The sequence below is a fragment of the Miniopterus natalensis genome, chromosome 16 (assembly GCF_054644295.1).
Source record: "Miniopterus natalensis isolate mMinNat1 chromosome 16, mMinNat1.hap1, whole genome shotgun sequence".
In the NCBI taxonomy this organism is placed as follows: Eukaryota; Metazoa; Chordata; class Mammalia; order Chiroptera; family Miniopteridae; genus Miniopterus; species Miniopterus natalensis.
In genome coordinates, this window is record NC_142096.1 from 15,555,706 (window position 1) to 15,579,354 (window position 23,649).

At 43.1% G+C, this 23,649-nt stretch overlaps 1 protein-coding gene across 1 annotated transcript in view; it reads left to right on the forward strand.

The window, feature by feature from the left end:
* The window catches only part of DEPTOR (DEP domain containing MTOR interacting protein), a 97,476-nt gene that overhangs the window by 13,148 nt on the left and 60,679 nt on the right, over positions 1–23,649 (forward strand). Inside the window, exons 2-3 of the mRNA XM_016207710.2 lie at positions 18,403–18,581; positions 19,603–19,726. Of these exons, the coding sequence (XP_016063196.2) occupies positions 18,403–18,581; positions 19,603–19,726 (303 nt within the window). The remainder of the gene's footprint in view (positions 1–18,402; positions 18,582–19,602; positions 19,727–23,649) is intronic.

The following is a 23,649-nucleotide window of genomic DNA, read 5'->3' on the forward strand; positions in this document are numbered from 1 at the left end:
AATACTGACTTTATTTTCTCCCACTTTTTTTCTTTACTCAACCTTCTGTCAGCCACTATAGATTTCAAAATAATGGTGTAGATATAAAGTTATATTATTCTTTTAATTTTTCCTGTCCTGTGACATAAAGCTTTCTTCATTTCGTCACACGTTGAGCAGCTGCGTGTGTGTGTTTATGTTTTCAGGCTTCTTCACATCACTAGATAAGAAATTACACCAAAAATCTGTTATTGCTTAGCTGGTTTGCACTTTAACCATGCACATGGGAGTCTCTTTCCACCTCGGTTAATTCGTGCTGTTGGGCTCAAGATCTGAATGAAGCCTGAAGAAGGCATTACCTATGCTTTTCATTCATTTTCATATATTTTTTTTTTAAAAAGGGAAAAGTTGTTTATTAGATGGACTAAGAAGGCTACATGCATTCATTTAGACACTTAACATAGGCTTATAGAAGTTAATGCTTTTAATCTGTGTAAAAATCTGTATATGTTTAAATTGTTAGTCATGAATCCCAGTTCAGGAGCATTTAAGATCTTGCTCCCTGGCATATGTTGTCAGTTTGGCTCAAATAAACTCAAAATTTCTCAAGAAAAAGAATCTCAGCTAAGTAAAATATCTGCTTTCAGAGACAAGTGTGTTATTGGCAATTGGAATGGATTTTGCTTTGTCAAACCTTTTTTAAAAATCACAAATCTGTTATGAAACAACCAACATTTGTATTCACTGAGTCACTATATAGCTCAGAGAGACTTGCTAGCCTCCTTCAAGGTCTTGCAGGCTTCATCATCTAGAAGCTCTAAAAGTCTCTGGGAATATCTTGCCTATCTAATTTTAATTCCTTCTAGCATTCCCTGCTTGCTTTATGAAACTCTTGAGCATATTCTCAGAGGCACACAGTTCCTGTGTTTACTAAGCTTCTTTTTTCAGCCTTCCCTTGATTTTGTAAGAGCCTCTATCCTTTCAGTAAAATCCCCTTTTGCTTAAATTAGCCAGAATTAGTTTTCTTATTAGTACCAGGAATTGGATATATAAATATCCTGTGACAAAAGTGACAAAAATTACAGATACCTGTTACACTCTTTCCCCCCCTAAAAGCACAGACTCAAATATATTTATATAAATTTTTTGCCTGTTACAAAGTGTAAAAACAAAGGCTAATTCTGCTTGGTATAGCATAATCATTTTATAATCCCTCACATTTGTCTGAGCTTTGATACATAGAAACATTAGACTTCTAACCATGTTGTTACGTAGAAGGCTGTAATTTTATTTATATAACTCTCATGGTATCTTCACTGTTCTAGGAATAGAGCAGAATGTTAATAAATGCTTGTTGATTGATCCCTTATGGAAAATGAAATTGCTTTTAGTTTCCAAGTGAAATTTTATTCTTCCCTTTCCTCCTTTAAAAATAAGAAAAGCAAAGTTTGGGGAATTGGACTTCTCTATGCTTTGGAGTTTGCATTGGGAGTAACACGCAGAGAGTGGTCTATTTAATTGATTTCATGTGGTGGTTTGCAGTTTTAGATCTTTTCATGGACAAGGACACTTAGCAGTTCTCTCATGAGCCAGTTAACATTTTTTGGTCTTTTTGCAGTTTAGTCTGTCACTTCAGCTGTGCTGTTCAAAATTGCTAAATATTTAGGTGTGAACATTAAAATCCCACTTTAGAGTCATCTGATTACACAATCCAGGTAAGATGACACACAAGCACGTTAATATTTTTAGCTTTCACAGATGCTGTTAGAAAGATATGTAATTACAGCCTCATGGAGTTACAGCAACTGTTAGCTGATGGCCTAGATGCCTTCAGAAAAAATAGATCATACTGTAAGGCTTTGGTCTGTAAAATCACAGACACTTCCTCGGTGAGATGACTATATAAGGAAATTCCATTAGTTCAGTAACAATTTTCCTTTCCTCTATCTTAGCTCTGTGATCAGTATTTGAGATACAAATTATGATGACCAGCTAATGTTTAAACAGCATCTTATGTTTAGAACGAGATTTTCTATGTATCATTCTATTGATTCTTATCATTGTGTTGGTCCTCAGCCTGTGAGCTAAGAAGAATCAGTGGGTATTTTGAATCCCACTATAGAGCTGAAGTGCTTTCCTAAAGTTCTGTCATACTTTCTTGTTCATTGTTATGTCTCCAGTGTTCATCTCAAGATGGGTACGTAGTTGACATGCAATAAAAATTTGCTACGTGGCAAAAGAATTGAAGCTCGGAGAGAGGAAGTGACTTAGGAAGGACTCGGCTACTAAGTGGTGGAGGCAGAGCTCAGAGTAGGATTTTCGATTCCAAATCCCACACTCCACTTTGCAGTGCTGGTGCCCCAATGAGGGCAGCTGAGATAAAGCAATACATTTGAAGTTTTCAAATACAGATTTCTTAAATTGGATGAAGGATTATTTTATAGCTAAAATGAAGTTCTGGAATTCTGATATGTTTAAATGGAATTTTAAAAAACATGAAATCGGAGAGGAAATCTTGAGGGCCATGCCAGTTTGGAGTTCACACTGAATCATTACATTTCAGGGGGTTTAGATATGAAAGCTTCTTTGCAGGTGGGAGACAAGGAAAGTGAAGTTTATTAAAGTACATAGTCCATGAGGGTGGTCCATGTTCTTTGGCACCATGCCTAATACATACTAGGTTTGGTTAATATTTGTTGACCAGGCAGGGTCCAGATTACTAAAGTAGTTGCTCCAAGTTACACCTGATTGTACCATGTTGATTAACATACTGGTACCAGTAGGGTGTCCTCTGTGTCCCCACCTGTCACTGGTGCAAGTGGGCTTCTTGGGAACAAGAATTTCCTGACGCCCCCATGGGAGGATGAGGTATCGTGGAAGGCTTTATTGATGAGGTAACATTAAGGGAGTTCCCCTCCAAGGTCCCATCTCCCTCCAGCCTACCATGGAAAAAGTCCCATTTTTGTCTTCAGCAGGGCTAAGATCAAAACCACTGCCCAGAGTTTCTGCTCCATAACAAAGCACAATCCAGTCCAGCATCTGGCTATCCTAGCTTGTGTTCCCAGCTGCAGTCCATTGCCTGTTGTCCCCATGGGCCATGTGGCTTCTAGGCCCACATTGAAGACTAGCATGGGTCATGGACAAACGAGTGCAAGGAGGCAGGAGAGAAGCAAGGGGAACAAGAGGGCAAGAATTCCTTTGTCTGACAATTATAAGTGGGAGCTCCGCCAATGAACCCTTCAGGATTCCACGTGCTTGCATTGGCTCCGCCCTCTTAGCCAATGATTTTTGTTCCCCAGGCTGGACTGACAGGCAGGCCCCTTCCTCACTTCACCCTGACTTCACTGCGCATGCATCCATCTCTCCCTTTGTTAGACCCCTTCCCCCAGTGATTTGCAGGAAATGGACCTGTAGTTCCCTGGGAGTGTAAAGTTGCAGCTCTCTGGTGAAGCTTCCCAGATGGCCATGCATATAATGTCTGGCCTTCCCTTTGCTTTCTTCCTATGATTAATATTAATAACTAGCTAGTTATGATGGTAACAATCCCATCTTCATGTTGTCAACATAATCAAGTTGTTGAACTTTAGGCTGGAGGGACCTTAGTGGTAGTCTAATTCAGCCCTTTTATATGACTCTTATGTGGCCATTTGACTTTGTACCAGAGCAAGAATGGAACTGACAGTCTTGGTTCCTCCCTGCTTTCTGCTTCCTCTTGCCAACTCTGAAAGTATTTCTGAGGAGTCAAGATGATTTCCTCCTCTGGAGTCTTAAGTGGCCCTGGGGTAGTTAGTGTGTGTCTGTCTAGCTGAGGAAAGCTTGCAGCTTTCCTCTGAGCCCCTTTCCTCCCGGTCCCATGGGCATATTCACAAGAATTCCACCTTAATGTAGCATATCTTTGCATTTCCGATTTGTTCTTCCCAAATTTAACAGTACTTGGTCTCCATCTTTAATGCAAGATTAAAACTAGCCAGCCGTCACTGATACATTTAAAATGAATAACTTTCTTGCCCTGGCTGGCGTTGCTCAGTGGTTAGAGTGTCAGCCCGTGCACCGAAGGGTCTCGGGTCCGATTCCCAGTCAAGGGCATGTACATGGGTTGCAGGTTCAATCCCTGGCCCCTGTTGGGGTACATGCCAGAGACAACCAAGTCAATGTGCCTCTCTCACATTGATGTGTCACACTCTTTTTTTCCTCTCCCTTCCCCTCCCCTCTCTTCCACTCTCTCTAAAAAGCAATGGAAAACATGTCCTCATGTGAAGATTAACAAAAAAGTAAAAATAAAATGTATAGCTTTCTTATATCCAGCTCTAAATTTTCTACTTAACTGGGGTGTTGGGGGTTATATTCTACCACTTTGAGCATGAAGACCCTTCCCCACCCACAAAGCACCTTGACTCCTCCACAGGGTCAGGCAGGTGGAAGTGAAATACGTTCCGATTGCCCATGTGAAACTTGTGTCTTCGAGTCAGCTGCAGTTAGAAAGGGAAAATTGTGCATCCATTTCTCACTTAATCAACTGTGAGTGTCTCTTATGTGCCAGACACCAATGCTAGAACAAGAGGTAAACCATACGACCCCTGCCTAAAGGAGCTCACAGACAGAGGTTCCAGCCAGCTCGTGTCAAGAATGGAAAGGTGGACAATTACACACAGTGTGATGTCTGCGATAGGAGCATGTGGAAGGTACAGTGGGAGCACTAGATGGAACCAACTGACTCTGCCTCAGGGAGGGGGATAATGAAGACTTCCTTGAGCAGGTGACAGCTGAGCTGGGTTTTGAAGGAGTTGACTCAGGGTGCAGTGGGGGCAGGGGAGGTGCATTTAAGGCAGAGAAAATAACAAGTAGAAAGACTCTAAGATGTGAAATGTGGCATGTTCAGGAAAGTCCATGTAGTCCTTCCGTTCATTGGTTTTCAAATGTTTCTGTTTATCCATCTCTATCTATAAATATATTTTGAGCATAGAATTCCCCCCATCACAAGCATATTAATTTAACAGTTGTACACACACACTACTATTTCGATGCATTGTGTACATCATAAATAGAAATTTTAAAATTTTAAAGGTGAGATAAAACAAATATAGACATTCTGATCTTTTCTGGTTGCACCCCAAAGGATGGCCTTAGGCCTCTCATTTGTAAGCTGCTCTCTAGACTCTAAGCTCCATGAGGGAGGCCAGGTGGCTGTGTCAGATTCACTGTTGTGTGCCCCCTGGTTAGCACAGTGTCTAGCATTACTAGACACCCAACAAATGTTTGTTGGTTTCCAGTATTGTCAGAAAGTTAGCCTAAAGCGAGGAGCTGGTGACAAGTGTGTCTCAGCTTTACTGAGGGAAGACCTTTGTAGATTTTCCCAGGGATTAAGCAGAATACCAGAGCTTTGAGTGTAAGCTCTGACTCTCACTCCTTATCTTGGGATGGGGGGCAAGTCCTTCACATAATTTCTCTGTGTCTCATGAGGGCATCCACGCTGTTCAACGGGACAGTAGTATTCCCGCACGTCACATGGTTCTTGTGGCGAGTGACTAATAACAGTGATGTTGTGAAGCACTTGGCACTGGTGAAAGGCCTATCAGAATGGTCAATAGCCCTTGTATAAGCAGCTGGAGAGAACAAGGCCATTCTTCTTCCCACCATGGCTCTTACTGGGATTGATAACAACATCTAAAGCATATTTTTCTATTGGACTTTTGAATCCAAGGGTCTATGATGTTGTAGCAACAGACTCTCTTTCACATGGCAACAAACAGTGCCTTGCAATTAATAGATGGGTTTGAACAAGATTTAAGGCAGTGTATGTGAACTTTTTTTTAAAAGTGCAATTAACATTTGATTATGGATGAGCTAAGCTTACATACTTTCAGGTACGTAGAGAGAACAGATTTCTTCAGCAAATTTCAGAGAAACTAGGAGCTGCATACATATATATGTCCTTTTTAAAAATCTTTTTCTCCCCAGAATAACTTTGTATACATAGGTCTGCTGATAATATTTTATCTTTAGTTACTCAGCCTGCAAATATTTGTACAGAGCCTGTGGGGCCAGGTTTTGTTTGTATTAAACAAGATATCAATAAATGAACAGCATGCCCTAACCAGTGTGGCTCAGTTGGTTGGGCATCATCCAGTCCGCTTAGGGGTTGCCAATTCCATTCTGTTCAGGGCACATGCCCGGGGTTGTGAACTTGATCCCAATGGGGGGCGTGCAGGAGGTTGCCCATCTACATTACTCTCTCACATCAATGTTTCTCTCTCTCCCTCTCTCTCTTCCTCTCTCTGTAAAATCAAAAACATTAAAAAAGAAAAGAAAAGAAAAGAAAAGAAAAGAAAAGAAAAGAAAAGAAAAGAAAAGAAAAAAGGACAGCCCGGCTGGGCGTGGCTTAGCAGTTCAGCATGATCCAGGAGATGGTGGTTCAATTCCTGGTCAGGGCACATGCCTGGGTTGTGGGCTCCATCCCCAGTGGGGAGTGTGCAGGAGGCAGCCGATCAATGACTCTCATCATTTATGTTTCCATCTCTCTCTCCCTCTCCCTTTCTCTCTCTGAAATCAGTAAAGACATAAGAAAAAAGAAAGAAAGCATGATTTGTGCCCCCAGGAAGATGACTTTCAGGTGGAGAAATAGACTAAGAACCCATGCTTAAATGGGGGACAGTTGAACAAGATATTGTGAAGGACCTTGAAGAACTGAAGCAGTGGTTGTAGAAAGGAGAAATCCTTGTGACCTACAAAAGAAGGAGATGGCTTCCTGGTGAGGTGGGACAGGAGAAAAGATGGAAGTCGCAGAAGAGAAGGATGGGACTCCTGGTGGGAATACTAGGAGGAAGTGGGGTGGCCCAAGGAGCTGTGTCTGCTTGATTAGAGGAGGAGCCTGGGGCTGGGACCAGAGGAAAACAGGGCTGACGAGGAGGAGAGGCAGAGGGAGGGAGCTTTTATTGCTGCACAGAGGACTCTGAGCCTGTGGCATAACAAGGTGAAAAGAGAGCCTCTGGGTGTCCTCGCAGAGGAGAGCTGAGGGGGCCGACAGGTATATGTCAGAAGAGTGGAGATCCAGAGACTAAGTGAGGAGACTGGACTTGGAAGAGTGGCTGAGGAATGAAGGCACATCAGGGAAAATTTCCAAGGGGTCAGCAGCAGAACTTGGTGACAGCTTATACATGGGGGTGAAAGAAACTGAGTGCAAGAAAGAGCTTCTGTCGGCACTATACAGAGTGCGGGGAGTGCAAACAAGAGCTAAGTCCTAACTTCTGTCTTGAAGGAGTTCTTAGTTGCAGGTGGCTGGGATAATGGAGGAATCATTCCTAGAAACCAGATGTTTGGGAAGAGGAACTAGTTTAGTGGGGAATGATGATAAGAGAATGTGTGTGTTTGGGGGGAAGGCAGATCAGGGAAGGAGGGAGGAGGGAGAGGGCAGCAGTGAAATGATGATGGATTTGTGTCTACCAGTTCTGTGTGTGTGGAGTGTGCAGGCTGGTGCTGGGCTCTACCAATACAACAGTGTCAGGGATGGTCACATCTGCCCTTAGGGTCCTCCCTGAAGCTTTGTCATCTTTTTCCCCCAGCAGAGCTGTGTTTGGCCCATTACCTCACAGAACTTGAGTGAACACAACACCTTCAGATTTGCTTCCTTTTCCTTGAGGCTGTCAGTACTGTGGCCTGCTCCAAATTCCCTTCCTCCCTGGTGGTCTGGCTCCCTTGCAAAGCTGTCAGTGGAGCCCTGGAGAGCCCCATCCACCCACTTGAGCCAGGCCCGCCCAAACCTGCCTGGATCCTGACAGCAGACAGAGCTTGAGCTAAAACTCAGAAACCTGCTGGATACACATTCTGGGAAGAATAGCATAGGCTCTTCCTGAAGGAAGAACTGTTTAACATTTCTTATCCAAGGGAACCAAACACAGGCACAAGTGGTCCAGAGAGAGGCTCCTTCTATTAATAGAAAGGCAGTGGCAGAAACACTTTGAAGTGCTTCTGAGTGTGTACAGCCTGGATGGGTATGTGCACAGCCACCAAAGGGCCCAAGGCTAGACACTCAAGTTTTGTGTTGCGTACTGTGCCAAAGTTTCTTTCAGCCCAGCTGAAAACAAAGATGAAGACCCATACTAACTGAATATCCTATACTAACTGAATATTGCTTACCATTAGTCCTATCTCAGACACTTTGGGAAATATGAAAGAGATAGTTATTTACTCATACAATTTGTAGTATGGTTGAAGAGAGAATGTATGCAAATAAGAGTAAACTAATATAAAAGAATATATGGGCCAATATGAGCATTGTAGGAAATATATCATGCAGGAGTCAGGGAAGCGGTGATACCTGGTCGGATGAGAGAAAACAGTGGGAGAAGGTGGAGTTAAGTTAGACTTTAATGGATGGGTAGGAAAAGAGGGCAGCATATCCTGAAAACGGAATAGCATACATTTCAGGCCAGAGGCAGAAAGGGTGATGTATTTGGCCAAAACAGAGGAGATGGGAGGAAAGGAAAATAATGTTGGATAGATTCAATTTTAACATGGATACTTTGGGGTGTATGTGTGTGTTTGTGTGTGTGTGTGTGTGTCCTATACACGTAGAAGACATTTTTATTTTGAAGAAATAATACCCGTTTCAGTTACACAGTCCTTGAATTACAGAAATTGGTTCACCACGAGCAGTTGCTTAAGCTGTGCCTGCTACGCAGTTGGGGCTCGACCCATGTGTATTGATTGCAAAATCTTTTTCCAGCCCCTTAGCTGGAAGCAGCCTCCATACTAGCTGCAGATGTCACTGAAAATACTTCTGAGGACTCTCCAAGTGTTTTTAAACCCCGAGAACACTTGTTTTTTTCTCTCGTGTTCCAGACCTGTGCACCCAGAGCCTCTGGCAGCCCCAGCATCTGTCCCGTGAGCTGGAAATAGACGATCGTAACCCTGCACGGTGTTTGTACAGCATGCCCAGCACAAGATGCTCTTTGATACATTCATTCTCGTTTGGGAGCCCAAAGGAAATGAAATTTGCTGTTTCGTGCTCCCTGGCGCTGTGGTTTGCGGTAGACCTTTTCGGTACAAGATGTGCCCCAAACAGCCTGTTCTGTTTTGATCTCTGAGCGAGGATTTATCCTGGAGGCTTTTCAGGGTATCTATAAAAACAGAGAAGTCAGAGTTGAAAGAGATTTTAGAGATAAATCTAGTCAGCTTCCTCCTTTTCTGAATAGGAAATTCAGGTCCTAATTGAACAAGAGCCCTCTCCCCGGCCACAGTATGTAGACAGAAACTGCACACACTACGGTTCCAGTGGCCTGATTCCTCTCGGAGACAACACAGTGCTTGGCTTCTGTTGGTCACCCAGTCTGGAACGAAGCCAAGTCTGCTTTCTCAGCCCAGTTTTTGCTTTGGGCATCCTTTTGCACCAGTGGGACCAATGCTTTCCTCTTCTTCCCTTCCTCTTAATCAAAATGGGACCAGGTTTAATAGCATCCCGTACACTTGCTGCTTAGCTGATTACATTTAATACGAGTAAGCTTGTTGCCTATTTCTCAGCCAAGAGCTGTCTTTAAAAAAAGACTTCTTATCCGATAGAAGGCTGTGCTCCTGCTGCTGCTCCTGCATCAGTGAGCAGATGGGGAGGTACATTTAGAGGAGGGACTCTAAAAATCACATGAAACATCTGGCCTGGAGTTAGTTCCCTTGTCGGCTTTGTAGGGTTGTTACAAGGTGTGGGCCATAGACTCACCCATTCCCGATGCCCTAGGGAGGTGCTTCAGTGCCTGGAAACTTACTCCCCAAGAGTATGTCTCACGTTGACCACACCCTGACCCACAAAGGTCTGCTTGATCAGCACACGCCTAATGGGCCGCTCTCCTCCCCTCCCCGCCCCTTCCCATCGCACTTTTCTTCTTTTACTCCATAACACCTGGTAGGTTCTGTTTCACTGCAACCCAGTGGTTTGCAAACTGTGCTCCCTATGGGGCCATATCAGCATCACCTGGGCATTTGTTAGAAATGCACATTCTTGGGCCCAGCCATCTGCGGTTTAACAAGCCCTCCAGGTGATCTTCCTGAAGCTGTCTTTGAGCATCACTGCTCTCACCTTCCCTAACTCGAATCTCTGCCTCAGGCTGCAGATCACCTGGCATGTATTTTTCGTATTCATTCATTTCAGTTATCATTTCATGATCTTCTTTAGTTAACCTTTCTAAATATTTTTTTCTTTGCCTGAAAATTGGCTCTGAGACATGTTTTCTCAGGGAAGCAGTTTTCAGTTTCCAACTCTTGATTGCAGTGTCTTTCTCAACCCGGGAGAACCATCTGGGGTTACTGGAGATGCTTATCGAGGTTGTCGCAGAGTCCAGGGCAGCTGTCTCATCAGTGGGCCACTCCCTGGTGAGGTGCTAGATCAGCAGCGGTCTCTGTTTCCAGGATGGGGCGCGGTGGAGTTCAGCAAGAGTTGACGTTAGTTGAGAGCCTGTTACGTGCTAAGCACTTTACGTAGCTTCTCATTTAATCCCCCCACTATAAGACATGTGTCCTTGTCCCATTTTGTAGATGATAAAACTGAGGCACTGAGAAGTTGAATGCTTTGTCCAAAGTTACACAGCGAATAATGGATGGAACCTGAATTTGAACTCTGGCTCTGCAGCTCTTCTGTGAGTGAATGATGGTTTAACAAAGCCCCCCAGGTGATTTTCCTGAGGGCTGTCTTTGAGCCTTGCTGCTCAAAGGGAATGATGAGTGGGGAATGAGGGAGGCAGGCAGTGAATTTGCTAACTAGTGCCCCTGAGTTCCTATTCCTACCTGAAAGCTATACTTTCTTATCGCCCACTTGCAGCCACCTGAACAGCACCAGTTGTTAGCCCTGTGCAAGATCACGGGGAACAGAGGTAAAGGGAGGGACGCGATCTGTGTACCAGTTTGATAACCACTGTTCTAAGTGGAAAGAAAACCCCTGTGTATTGGGAGGAAGGAGTCAGGACACAGCATCCTTGATTGCAGAGGGGCAGGATGGGGTGTGGGGGCCTGGATTGGAAGCAGCCGCCAAGCTGCGAGAGCCCTGCCCAGTCCTTTACCAGGACAGCGAGGACCTTTAGATACTGGTGCTGAGTCACTGCATCCTCGGTGAGTTCCGGGAACCACTCTGGGCTTGTTTCTGCACCTGTAAAATGGCAATTAGAGGCCTGCGACTCCTGGGTGTGGTGTGTAAGCAAATAATGACTTGTTTGGGGGGGGGGGGGTTCTGGAGTTTCTTGGAAAGACTCTGTGCAAGCAGAAAGAGCACCACTCTTGTGAGTCTTCAGAGGATGACATTAGAGCTGGCGATGTCAATATGTTGCTCTGTGTTCCTTTAGAACAGGAGACCTCTTAGGAAAAAGCCCATGTGGAAGAAAGCGGTGAAAATCTCAGGTCTAATGAGATAAGGAAGGCTGACTTTGGGACCTTCCCATCGTGGCCCTGTACTTATGCCTTATCTCAAGGATGAGATGAAAAATTTATTTATTTAATTTTTAAATTACAGTTGACATACACTATTATATCAGTTTCGGGTGTACCACATAGTGATTAGACATTTGTATACCTTGCAGAGTGATCATCCTGATAAGTTTAGTACTCATCTGGAACCATACATAGCTATTAGGCATGAGAGATTTGAAAGGGACTTCTGAACTTTTATGCACGTCATTAAAAAGTATTTGTTATATATCCCTCACGAACTGATGCTGACTCCCTGGGATGGTGTAACTCACCAGGACCATTCCCTGTCCCCCAGGCGTGTCATCTTCATTAATGCCAACATGAAGACAATATGATGACTTGTTTTGCAGGCACTTCTGCGAGCCCCATCTGTATTTACATTGGTAGCAGGATCTGTGTGATATATAAATTGTATAAATTTTCACCTTGCCATGACACTCTAGCATAGCTAGAATGTTTTTTCCTTCTTAGCCAGTTTGAGCATAAAATAGGCAGAAGACAGATGCTTCTGCCATTTATAATTTGATGGGATGGAAGGCTCTCCACACGTAAAAATCAGAAGGTCTGGGTTCAAATCCTGACTCTCTTCCTTTCAAAATGTGACTGATCACATCACTGTAATTTTTGTGGGCTCTCTCCCTTATCCATCAAATGAGTTTGCCAGTGGGCCACTCCCTGGTGAGGTGCTAGATCAGCAGCGGTCTCTGATTCCAGGATTCACAGGGATATCGTTAGTCCCAGCTGTGACAGTGCCTGGCTCCTTTCAGATGTAAGGTATTCCGGTTATGATTTCTGCGAATACTGCTTCATCATGATCTTAAATAGTGAACAACATACGAATCAAACGTGCTTTCTACCTGGGTGTGTTTTCTATCCCAGTTCTTTGTGGTGACAAGACACACAGCACACATGGGACTTTGCTTTGTACTGACTTGACAGGAGGCCTGGAAGGGCTCTGGATAGAACTTACAGCTCTGCCTTTCTCATTCACAGAGCCATTGCTTAGAGGCCCCCTGAAAAGGAGCCTTGCTGGTGAACCATTTGACGTTGCTACAGTAGAAGGCGGTTACCGCAGCTTTCTGCATATTATGTATGTGTGTCTGTGTGTGTGTTTCCAAGACCTCTTCCTTCTGGCTCTCCAGAATCACGTGTGCTCTCTTAATATTAACCAATTCCATTCTCTTTCCTGCTGATCACTGCCTGTGTTTGTTTTGTTGTTTTGGCTAGGCTGGGAGAGTCCAGACATCTTCTTGAAGCAAAACTACATGAAATGTGTATTAGGATCTTATCTCACATAAAAACACACATATATGTGTGTACATAATAATGCAAGGATACATATGCAGCTATTAATATTGGGTTCCTTTGGGGTTGATGGAAATTTCAAACACACCCCAAAGTAAATACAATAGTGTAGCAAACTCCCACGCATCTGTCTCCTAGTTTCAACAAGGACCAATTAATCACGTTACCCAACTTTGTATTACATGTATTTGAATTTTTTCTCTACCATGAACATGTATTATTTTGATCATTTGAAATTTTAATTCTAAAATAAATGCAAATGTTCAAAGGAAATGCAGTATGTTAGATTTCACTTGTTCCTCTCTTCTCTCACCCTTTTGGGTGATTTTCTCTGAGTTCTCTGATCCCCAGGGACAGATATTGGCTGTTGCAGAACATCTGGAAAGGACAATAGCTTTGGTTTAAAGCACATTTATGTCAGGGCTGTGGCCCAAATCACAAGGCTCACACTGTCAGCCCCACTGTTTGGCTTGCTGTGTTTTTTAATTAAACCATTTACTTTGGCTGAGATTTATGACGCTGTTTTTAAATGAGAATCTGTAGTTTCTGCCTCCCCTTTGTTCCTTCGCTTCCACAACCTGCTGCAGTTCTCTGCAAGCTCTTTAAAAAAACAACAACAAAAATCCAACAATTCTCCTTCCCTTATCAGATGGACGGTAATTTCGTAGAGATTATTAGCACCCTGCACTCAGTAGTGTTTGTTCTGCTCCGGCGGGAAGAGGAAATTGTCTGATGCAATTTCGGCAGCTGGTTAGCTGGACAGGAATAGAACATGACAAAATCACCTTGAATCTAAAGCCTGCACACCAGCTGTCTGAGATGAATGATGGCAAGGAATTCCTTAGCCGGTGGGATTGAAAAGGCAGCTGAAATGGAGGTGGTTAGCTCTCCCCAGTGGTGCAGTGTGGAGTGATTTGACTGATGTGGATTGATCCTGAGTACACAGTAGGCACAATGTTTTTCACATCATTGAGGATCTGTCCCCTGCTTTGTGCCAGGCACTAGAATGATAAAACTAAATAAGCGACTCTCCCTGAGTATTCCTGACCTCACTTAATTGCAAGACAGTGAGGTGATTGCTTTATTAGTGTCATTAAAATCTGAGAAAACAGGGGACAGGTTGTTTCCTGGCTTTGGTGGGCTGGGCAGCCACAGAGGAGTGCCTTTCGAGCTGAAGAGCAAGTAGAATTTTTCGAATTATCGAAGCCTGAGGGAGGGCGCATTCTGAGCAGAGGGGGGCCTGTCTGGATCAGAGACACGGAGGGGAGCTCAGTGCGTCCAGGCTGCAGGGCAGGTGTGCTTGTGGTTGGGAGGTGAGAGAGAAGCCAGGAAGCTTGGGGGAGGCCCAGGGTCAGGGTGGAAGGCCTTTGAAGAGAATATGTTCTAGAGCACGCTCCTTAGCACCTGGGTAGGTGAGGTTCTTTTGGATCCAGGGAATCGAGGCTTACACAGGGACCTGAGGGGGTCGGTCCTGTTCTGGTTATTGTAGGGTGTGCATAGCTGGAAGAAGCCCGGAAAACTCGAAAGAGCCACGGTTGTCTCTCGCCATCTCTCATTTCCAGCTTCACAGGCGTTCTGTCCCCTCAGCCTCCCTGTTGCTGTCACACCCCACTCCTCCCACCCCTCAGTGTCTTTTAGTTCTGCAGACTTTCGGCCTTTGTTCTAGGAGTCCGTGTAAACAGTCTGGAGGACGTGCAGGGTTGGTGGGAGAACCGGATGGGGAAACCAGGAGGCACCCTGCCCTGGGCACCCGAACCCCGTTAGTGAGAGCACCCCACATCGCTCTGTTCTACACATTGATGTCCAGGCAACGGCTGCTTCAGGAAAGTGTTCCCCATGGCACAGCTGGAGTTTGAAAACTTCACTCCAGTTTAAATCTTGGAGGGAGCCATTCTGCTTGGCCTAGCCAATTATTGTCACTTAAACTGGGTAGAATCTTATGCCCCTGGTCTCCTTGTTGACCTGCCCATGGGCATGGGCAGGGATGCCCCAGGCAAAGAAAACAGACAGGGGGGTTTGAACCCTGCTTGGATGGGTAAGGGGTGGAAGGCGGTTTAACTCAAAGAAGGTGTTGGACATCGCAGACAGTATGTTAAGGACCCATGGTGCCAGGCAAAACACTTAATGATGTGTTTGCAGTGTAGAAATTCTTACCTCTTTATTGGGCGACTTTTTACTAGAATGTACAATTTTTAATGCTCATTTTTATTTATTTAATTTATTTATTTTCCTCACCTGAGGATATGTTTTTTATTGATTTTAGAGAGAAGAAGGGAGACACACAGAGAGACATGTCGATATGAGAGAGAAATACCGATTTGTTGCCTCCTGTATACACCCCGACCAAGGATGGAACCCTAGTGGGGAATGGAACCCACAACCTTTTGGTGTAAGGACGGTGCTCCAACCAACTGAGCCACCTGGCCAGAGCTCAGTGCTCATTTTTAGAATCTGTGTTTCTGAGATTAAAAGAAAAAAAATAGTAGCACAGTTATTAAGCATTTTTAACTCCTGGTAACATGTCTAAAAATATCAAGTTTCATGCTATGTCCCCAGTCCAGAGTTCTTTTCTCTCCATCATATTTCTGCTTGGTTTTCTAAACATGGAAATGCACCATACCCTGGTGGGCTGAGGGTGCTGGCTAGTGCTTTCCCACTGAGCAGGGTGGGGACCAGTGGGAATCAAACATGCTCAAGAATTAGAACCAAGCTTGGGGTTCATGAAAGGAAGTAACTGAAAGGTTTCATTCTGTAGTATTTAAAGATAAATATTACCTAATATATATTTTTTAAAGTTGGAAAGTTTACAGGAGCTAAAACTCCTCTTTTGGCTCATACCCTATTTTTCCCTCCACCAAATTATATGGTAGCTTATCCCGCATTTCACTTTCTAAATAAATTGGTCTTTATTATTCTTGAATTCCTGGCAGACATCACGTCTAAAAATTAATGTTTTGCATTCTGCCACTTTGAGCATGTTAAACAAATTACTCAGTGTCCTTGTCACTGAATTCATTAGAAGGATTCATGTGATGACTTTAGTGCATCTATGTGAACTTTTTTTTTAATTAGAGCTCATTTATTTTTTATTAATAATTACACCTTTACATGGGTATCATTTGTGGTTTTTATATGAGCTGCCTTGGGGAGTTGGCATGAGGATTAATACCAATAAAGCAGTTAAAACTGTGCCTAGCACATGCTAAGGCTCAAAGGCTAACTTTATCCCCGTTAGCTTTGTGACAGTGTGATCAGGGTGATGCCATTTTACCAGTAGGACTCTGATGCTCAGAAGTTGATCGCCTGGAATTACAGACAGTGTCAGGTTGACAGCCACATCTCCATATTCCTAGTCTTGTGCTCCTGACTGTCCTCATAACTGACATTCGGGGGGTTAGTATTTCTTTCTCTTTAAAGTTAATTTTAAAAATCTTTTCTCAAATTTTGAATTACAGTTGACATTCTATATTATATTAGTTTCAGGTGTACAGCATAGTGGTTAGACATTTGGGGTTTAGTATTTCAACCCAGGAATGTTGGGGGGATGCAGACATCAGGCCATGGCAGTTAGTTAAGTCAGCATGTGTGAAAATGCTTAGTACAATGCTGGGCATATGGTAGGAATGCCATTAAAATGGTTCTTTTCTTTCTATGCAGTTAACAGATGTCAGGACTCTGTCATTTCTGTTCTCCTGTCCCATTCCCCCTCCTGACACCCCATCTGAGCCCTTCCTCCCCAGGCTACTCAGGAGCCTCCAGTCTTCAACAGTTGGTTTTCATAGTCAGCTCTGGCTGCCATAACAAAGTATAATAGATTGAGTGGCTTAAACAACAGAAATTTACTCTTAGAGTTCTGGAGGCTAGAAATCTGAGATCAAGGTGTTGGCAGGGTTATTTTTTTCTGAGGCCTCTCTTTGGCTTATAGATGGCCTCCTTCTCTCTGTGTGTCACATGGGCTTTCATTTGTGCATGTCTGTGTCCTCACCTTCTCTCCTGATAAGGACACCAGCCCACCGTGTTGACCTCATTGTAATTTAATTGCCTTTTCAAAGACTCTGTCTCCAAATACAGCCACATGCTGAGGTACCAGGTCTTAGGGCCTCAGCATTTGAATTTTAGGGCAACACTGATCGACCTATAACAGTGTCTAACAAGGAAGAGTAGCTTAGCCTCAGCGCTCCCAACTCCTAATCACTACCCTTGGGGTATCAAAACCCATTAATTATCACTCTGTGCACTCGGTCAAAAAAATAGGTGAGAGTATGATCCAGTTCCTTCCTTAGGGAGTGGCAGGAAGGAAGGTGAGACGTGTTGTGTGTCAGGTACTATGCTGGGTTGCTGGTGCTTCACAGACATTATGTCCCCAAATCTCAACATTGCAAGGACAAGGTAGGCACAATCGTCTCCATTTTACAGAGAAAGAAAGAGACATTAAATTACTTGCCCAGGTCACACAGTTGCTGTGTGATTTTCTCCTGTGGCATTCCTGTTTCTCAACAATGTTGAGAATTGGTATAAGGAGCATAGGAGCTATGTGGGTGAAGTAGGAGGAGAGCAGACCTCATGGTTCACCCAACTCAAACCCTTCACTTGAGAATTAAAAAGTAAATAAATGCAAGGTGATCAAAGAAGGCAAGATAAATGGGATAAACTTTTTTTTTTCCAGACAGGCTTAAGACTTGTGGAAAAAAGTTACTGAGTTCTGAAGGGAATAGAGGAAGGCTCTGTGTCAACCTTGCCTCCACACTCATCTATCAGCCCATAAAAATTTTATTCATTCAACAGCTTTGTCCATCTCCTGTATTTTTGATTATTTCTCCCCAGCTAGAGCAGCATGATGTTCCCATTGAAAAGCTGGACTCTGAAATGAGACCATCAGGGTTCATATCTTGGCTGTGTGGCCTTAGGCAGGTCTCTGAGACTTAATGTCTCTGAGACCTCAGTTCTCTCTCCAGGAAGAAAGGAAGGGAGGGAGGAAAGGGGGGGGGGGGTGGAAATAAAGAGGACAGCAATAACTTCTGATGAGATTGTCATTGTAAACATTAAGTGAGTCAGTCTATGCAAAGTGCTCACATTAGCACCTGGAACCTCATAAACCTCATGAAAGGATTAACTGTTGCCTGTATAGAAAATAAGGCCCATAAAAGCAAGGATCTTTGTGTATTTTCTGATGTGTGTCTTCAATGCCTGGAAGTACCTAATGGGCAGGTGATTAGACATATAGTCGTAAATTCATATTTGTAATATGAATGAGTGGGAATGCAAATATGGTGGAGTCCGAGCAATCTGTGAAGAGGAAGTACCTGGTTTCAGGAGTTTCTGTTTGTTGGTTGGTTGGTTGAAGCCACAAGCCCACTGGTGGAGAGAGAAACAGAAGGGAGCGAGGCAGGGGAGGGGTGGGAGAGCCTTTCTCAGCCTCCTGAATGGCAGGAGAGCTCTAGGTTGTCTGGTTGTTTTCCCTCCCATTTACCTGTATCACCTGTAGGCCTGGGGATGGCTCACTCTCTGGGACCTCTGGGCTCTGACAGTGTGGAAATCATCCACTGACATTGAAATGTTTGAATGGCACTCTGGTACCTTCAGGCTTCCGTTCTGTCACTGCTCTCTGGGATTGGTTTAATACTTTGTGTTGTCATCAAAATTTGTAAAACGATTGCCCAATTTTCTTTCCAGGCTCAGGCTGCATGAAGAAAAGGTTATTAAAGATAGGCGACATCATCTCAAAACCTACCCAAACTGTTTCGTTGCAAAAGAACTGATTGACTGGCTGATTGAGCACAAAGAGGCTTCTGACCGCGAGACAGCAATTAAACTCATGCAGAAATTAGCAGACCGGGGCATCATTCATCATGGTAAGTGAGGTGGCAGGCAGAGTCATTGAAGGGAAATGAAGGACTGCATCTTCTCTTCTATATATGAACCTACCCACTAAGAAACAAAACATTTTACTTTAATTGTCTCGTGTATACCTTTCCCCAGCTTCATTTCCTTCCTCTCTCTAGGAGGCATTTGGGTTTATTTCCATGGACTTCCTTATACTTTCCCTTTCTGTATATGCATCTTTTTGCAACATATCATTTTGTTTGAAATGTTTTAAATCATTACAGAGATGCTTGTTCATTCTTCTGCAGCTTGCTCAACATGCTTTGGGGAGACTCGTCCACACTGACAGCGTACCTCCTGGATTTCCATTTTCATTGTTATGTCTGCCATGCGTAATTGTGCCGTCATGGACATTTATCCATGGACATTTAGCTTTTTGCTGTTACTTTCAATGGTGCAATGAATATTCATGGACATATCTCCTTGGAATCTCTAACCCTGGCCAAGATCTTGTAAATGCGGTTCCCTTCTTGGGCTGGAATGCCCTTTCTCTTCACTTTTGCCCAGTTGCTACTCATTGTTCATGTCTCCACTTACATGCACTCTGCAGAGAAGCATCCAGTCTCCAAAGCTAGGCTACCAGGGTACTGGGTACTCCTCCTTGGGGCCCTCAGCATCTCTTCACCTCCTTCATAGCCTCATCACACCATATTTTAATTACTTGTTGACATTTCTCTTTAGCTTGCTAGATTTCACATTCTTTATGGTTGATGCCTACCCCAATATCATGCTCAAGCAGAATTTGTGGAATGAATGATGAGTTGAATTTTGTGACCCTTTTAATAGATAATGATGATTATGTGATAGCTAAGAACACTGAGCACTTACTCTGTTCCAGGTACTGTGCTAAATACTCTGTGTGTATTAAATCATATAGGAGGTTGCTTGAGAAATTAGGTAGTAAAACAAATCTTAGTTAGCATTTTAATTCATTTGAATAAATAAAGAACATTTTTTCTTATTTGCCCCTCTCTGAACATTGTGTTTTAGTGTGTGACGAGCACAAGGAATTCAAGGATGTCAAACTCTTCTACCGCTTTAGAAAGGATGACGGTACCTTCCCACTGGACAACGAAGTGAAGGCCTTCATGCGAGGACAGAGGCTATATGAGAAGTATGTTGCCCGTGAAATCCCCCACTGTAACCTTAACTTCTGGAGAGAAGCAGGGCTATTTTAGTCTTTTATCATTTTGGCTTCAGCCTGGCTCTTCCATGTGGGATGGTTATATAACTGTTCCTTTAAGAATGAGAAAACTTCCTCACTTATTTGCTTTTCTCTTTGCCAGAAATGAAGTCAACTTCATAAGATTCTTAACACAATTTATTTAAGTAGTATTTTCTATATTTTAGTTGATTTAACAAGACCCCAGAAGTAAAAACAGAAGGTTGGAGCCTGATGTTTGCCATGAAATGATGCTGTTATAACTTGGAGGTTTCATCTTGTAAATGGCTAGAGATGCAGTGCCAAGTGCAGTGGAAATTTAAGTTCAAGTAAAAAAAATGAGTGATGAATGAACTTTAGATTGCAGGATGGTCTAAGAGGAAGAATCTCTCTGTGTTTTGAGAAATGAATATACCATAGCCCAGGAGTATTTGGTTGGTGGATCTTGAATCTCCCCAGTGGTCTCTGAGCTGATCTGCTATTTCCCTGGTCCCTATTCCATCCTACCTTCCTGGGGTTTTTTTGTTTTTGTTTTTTTCCCTGGGCAACCATAAGAGTAAGGAGTGCAGGAGTAATGGCATGCCCTCCTTAATTCTGGTTGCCTTTCAAGGTTTCAGGGAGTTAAAAATATGTGTATCACATAAAAGAGCCTATTCTGCGATGGGTGGGTTGGTGCATGGGGGAGAGGGCCCGGGTGGTCAGAACAGTAGATGAGTTGGGGCCAGATCATATAGTACCCTTAAGGCTATGATGTGAATTGAAGATTTTATTTTAAGTATAATGGGAAGCCATTGGAGAGTAGGGAGTAGAAAAGTGGCATTCTGATGTACTTTTTGTGTATGCTGTTCCCTCTGCCTAAAAGACTCTTGAGACTACTCTCACCCCTTCCCCTAGTTCACTCTGACTCTTCCTGGCCTCCTGTTCAATATGACCTTCTCTGTGAATCCTTCCATATCCCCTTAGGACTGAATTAGGTGCTGCAATTGTGTGTTTACCCATCAAAGAGCTGTATTAAAATTTTGTCTTTCTTCGTTCATTGTGCATTAGATTATGAAACATAAGTGTAGGGACTGCTTTATCCTACTTTGTATTTTTTATCGTTTCCCATGTGCTTGGCCAGTTATAAATGGTAAATATTTGCTGAAAAGTATGAATAAGCTCTTTGATCCCTGGACGAGTTGATCAATATTGCTGTACTTTCTCTGTGTGCAGTTGGCTTTCCAGTCATTAGTGTTCAGTGTCTCAATTTCCAAGTAAAGTTATTTCTCCAAGCTGCTTGTGAAATTAGCACTAGTAAAGTAATTTAATAAGTACTTAACCTTGCATGAACTGGCTGCCACCTCGCAAATCTTGGCCCCTACTTTTGGTTGCTGGATCATGCATGGAACAAACTCTAGGCCCTTGGGAATTGATGGTATGCTGTTTACCTATTTGATCAGTTTTTGTGTAATGTAATTATATTTTATGCATTTTCCTTGTTTCTCTGGCTGTCTTTTCCATGAATCTCAGCATGTATTATTATTTTGTGAGTTTTGGATACTTTTAAAAATAACATTAAGAACTGCATTGTTTCTTTTGTTCATAGCTCATCTTTCAATCTTTTCAAGTATTTTATTTATTTTAGAATTGAAGTTTTTTTCGATATTATTTTACCCAGAACCCTTGTTTGGGATACCTCTAACATTTGGGAAAGAAGGTCTTGCAAAATACAGGATGGGGCAAAAGTAGGATTACAGTTATTCCTGTGGAAAATAATACAAAACATAATAATACAAGAATAAATTCTGTGTTTCACGTACTCACAGCTGTAAATCTATTTTTGTCCCACCCTGTGTATATTCCTTTTGTTGTTTTCCTTTGAAGAAAATGACAACTGATAATATTTGTTGATTGCTAACTATGTACTGGACATCCTGACTAGTCCATTTTATTTAATCATCATAACAAACTCTATATTATCATTGTCTCCACTTTATGCACGAGAAGAATGTGGCAGGGAGAGGCTAAGTCTCTTACCCAAGGTCACCTCACTAGTAAAAATAAGCTGGGATGTGAACCCAAGAGCTCAGAGTCCAAACTTATTGCTACCAGGCTATTAATAAATATTTTCCTTTAGTGGAGATTATATGAATAAAATCAAGGCTCACTTCAAAATGTAGTTTATCTTAAAATGTAAGGTGGAGTTTGTAACTATCCAGATATGGAACTTTCTATAAAAATTTATTGATAATATCCCAGGATTCTAAAGCAGATACTGGCAAAAGAGAGCAAGATGATTTCCCTTCATGGTAAATCTTTGTGGTGTTCCTTAAATGTCATCAAAACAGTAGTGCCTTTTTTTGTAACTTACACTCCTCAAAGCACTTCCATTAGATTATTTTATCTGAACTTCCTTAATAGAGTAATAATAGAGTAGTAAATAGTAATAATAATGATGATGTAGTAAGTAATGATATAAACTAGACGGGACATTACATTACGGCCTAGAGGGAGGAGCCTCTGGGACCAGAAGCAGTTAAGTCATTTCTGGGTGGTGACGCTGCAGTTTGAGGGCGACAGAGGAGAAGCCTGAATCCTGGTGGCAGGTGTGCAGACCACTGCTCTTCCACAACCTCCCACCAGCTCCAAGGGGCTGGCTGTGTTGTCAGGGTTTCCTTTTTGCTCTGTGTTTGCTTGCTTGTTTTGTGCTATGAATAGACTTGGTGAAACTTGGTGGTTTCGGGCTGGGGTTTTACTGAGCCTTGCTGATTTGGGCGTACGCTGGCTTTCTCACCCGCAGTGCTGTTTCTCAGCTATTTCATAAGACAAATCTAGGTATCAAAACTGAAATTCAGTGACTCTGCTGCCTCTTAATGTCTTTGTCACTCCAGTTACCTTCACTTTGAGGTACTCAGACGAAGGCTAGTTAAGGGGCAGAAGCCCACCCTTTCAAGTTGTCCCAATATGAGAAAAGTTAAGGTGAGCTGGTGACATGACTCCTCCCGTGCAGCGAGTCAGGGCAGGTATGGACTTTGGAGTCACACAGCCCTGGTCTCCAGTCACAGCCTCTTGTTCCGTGACCTTGAGTAGGCTGCTGAACCTCTGATCTGCAGTCTTAAATAGAGAGAAGGCTGGGACCCATATGGAAACGCTGTTGGGTGGATTAAGTGAAATACGGTTGTACAATGCTAAGCACAGGGCTTGGCTCACAGTGAGAACCTGAGAAATGTGAGCTGCTGCTGTTAGAGTTGTAAACAATAATATAAGTGAATGATGCCTATTATTCTTACATTATTTTAAAACGTAGTCTAGCGTAGTACTTAGGAGTCCAGGAGCCAGGCTACCTGGGTGTGAATCCTGGCTCTGGTCCTTTGGGCATGTGGTTTCACCCCTCTGTGCCTCCATTTGCCCATCTAGTAAATGGAGATAAGGATTGTGTTGACCTCACAGACTTCTTGTGGGCATTAAATGAACTACTAAGTATAAGCACACAGAACAGGGCTGACCCAGCGTGATTGCATCCTGTTGCTCACCTCCAGCTGCCAGCTTGAAGGGAGCATGAGAGAGAGGGTGTGTGCTCCTGGGTTAGTGCCCAGACTTTGTCATTTTGAGGACTTCATCTGAGCACATCCAGGGTACAATGCATTTTTCATCAACAAGGTTTCATTAAACCTTCATTTCATATGGACTGGAGATACAAAGAGTGAGGCATGACATCTCTCCAGGAGGAGCTTAGTTTCCCCCTTAATTTAGCATGAGCACAAGTACCCCAGACATATAGCATGTGAACATAATTCACATTCTCCCCAAACAGTACAATTTTTAGCTTTTAAGGAAAACCTTTGTAAGCAGGATCAATATCTGCTACTTAAAAGAACAGTGAATCTGTGTACACT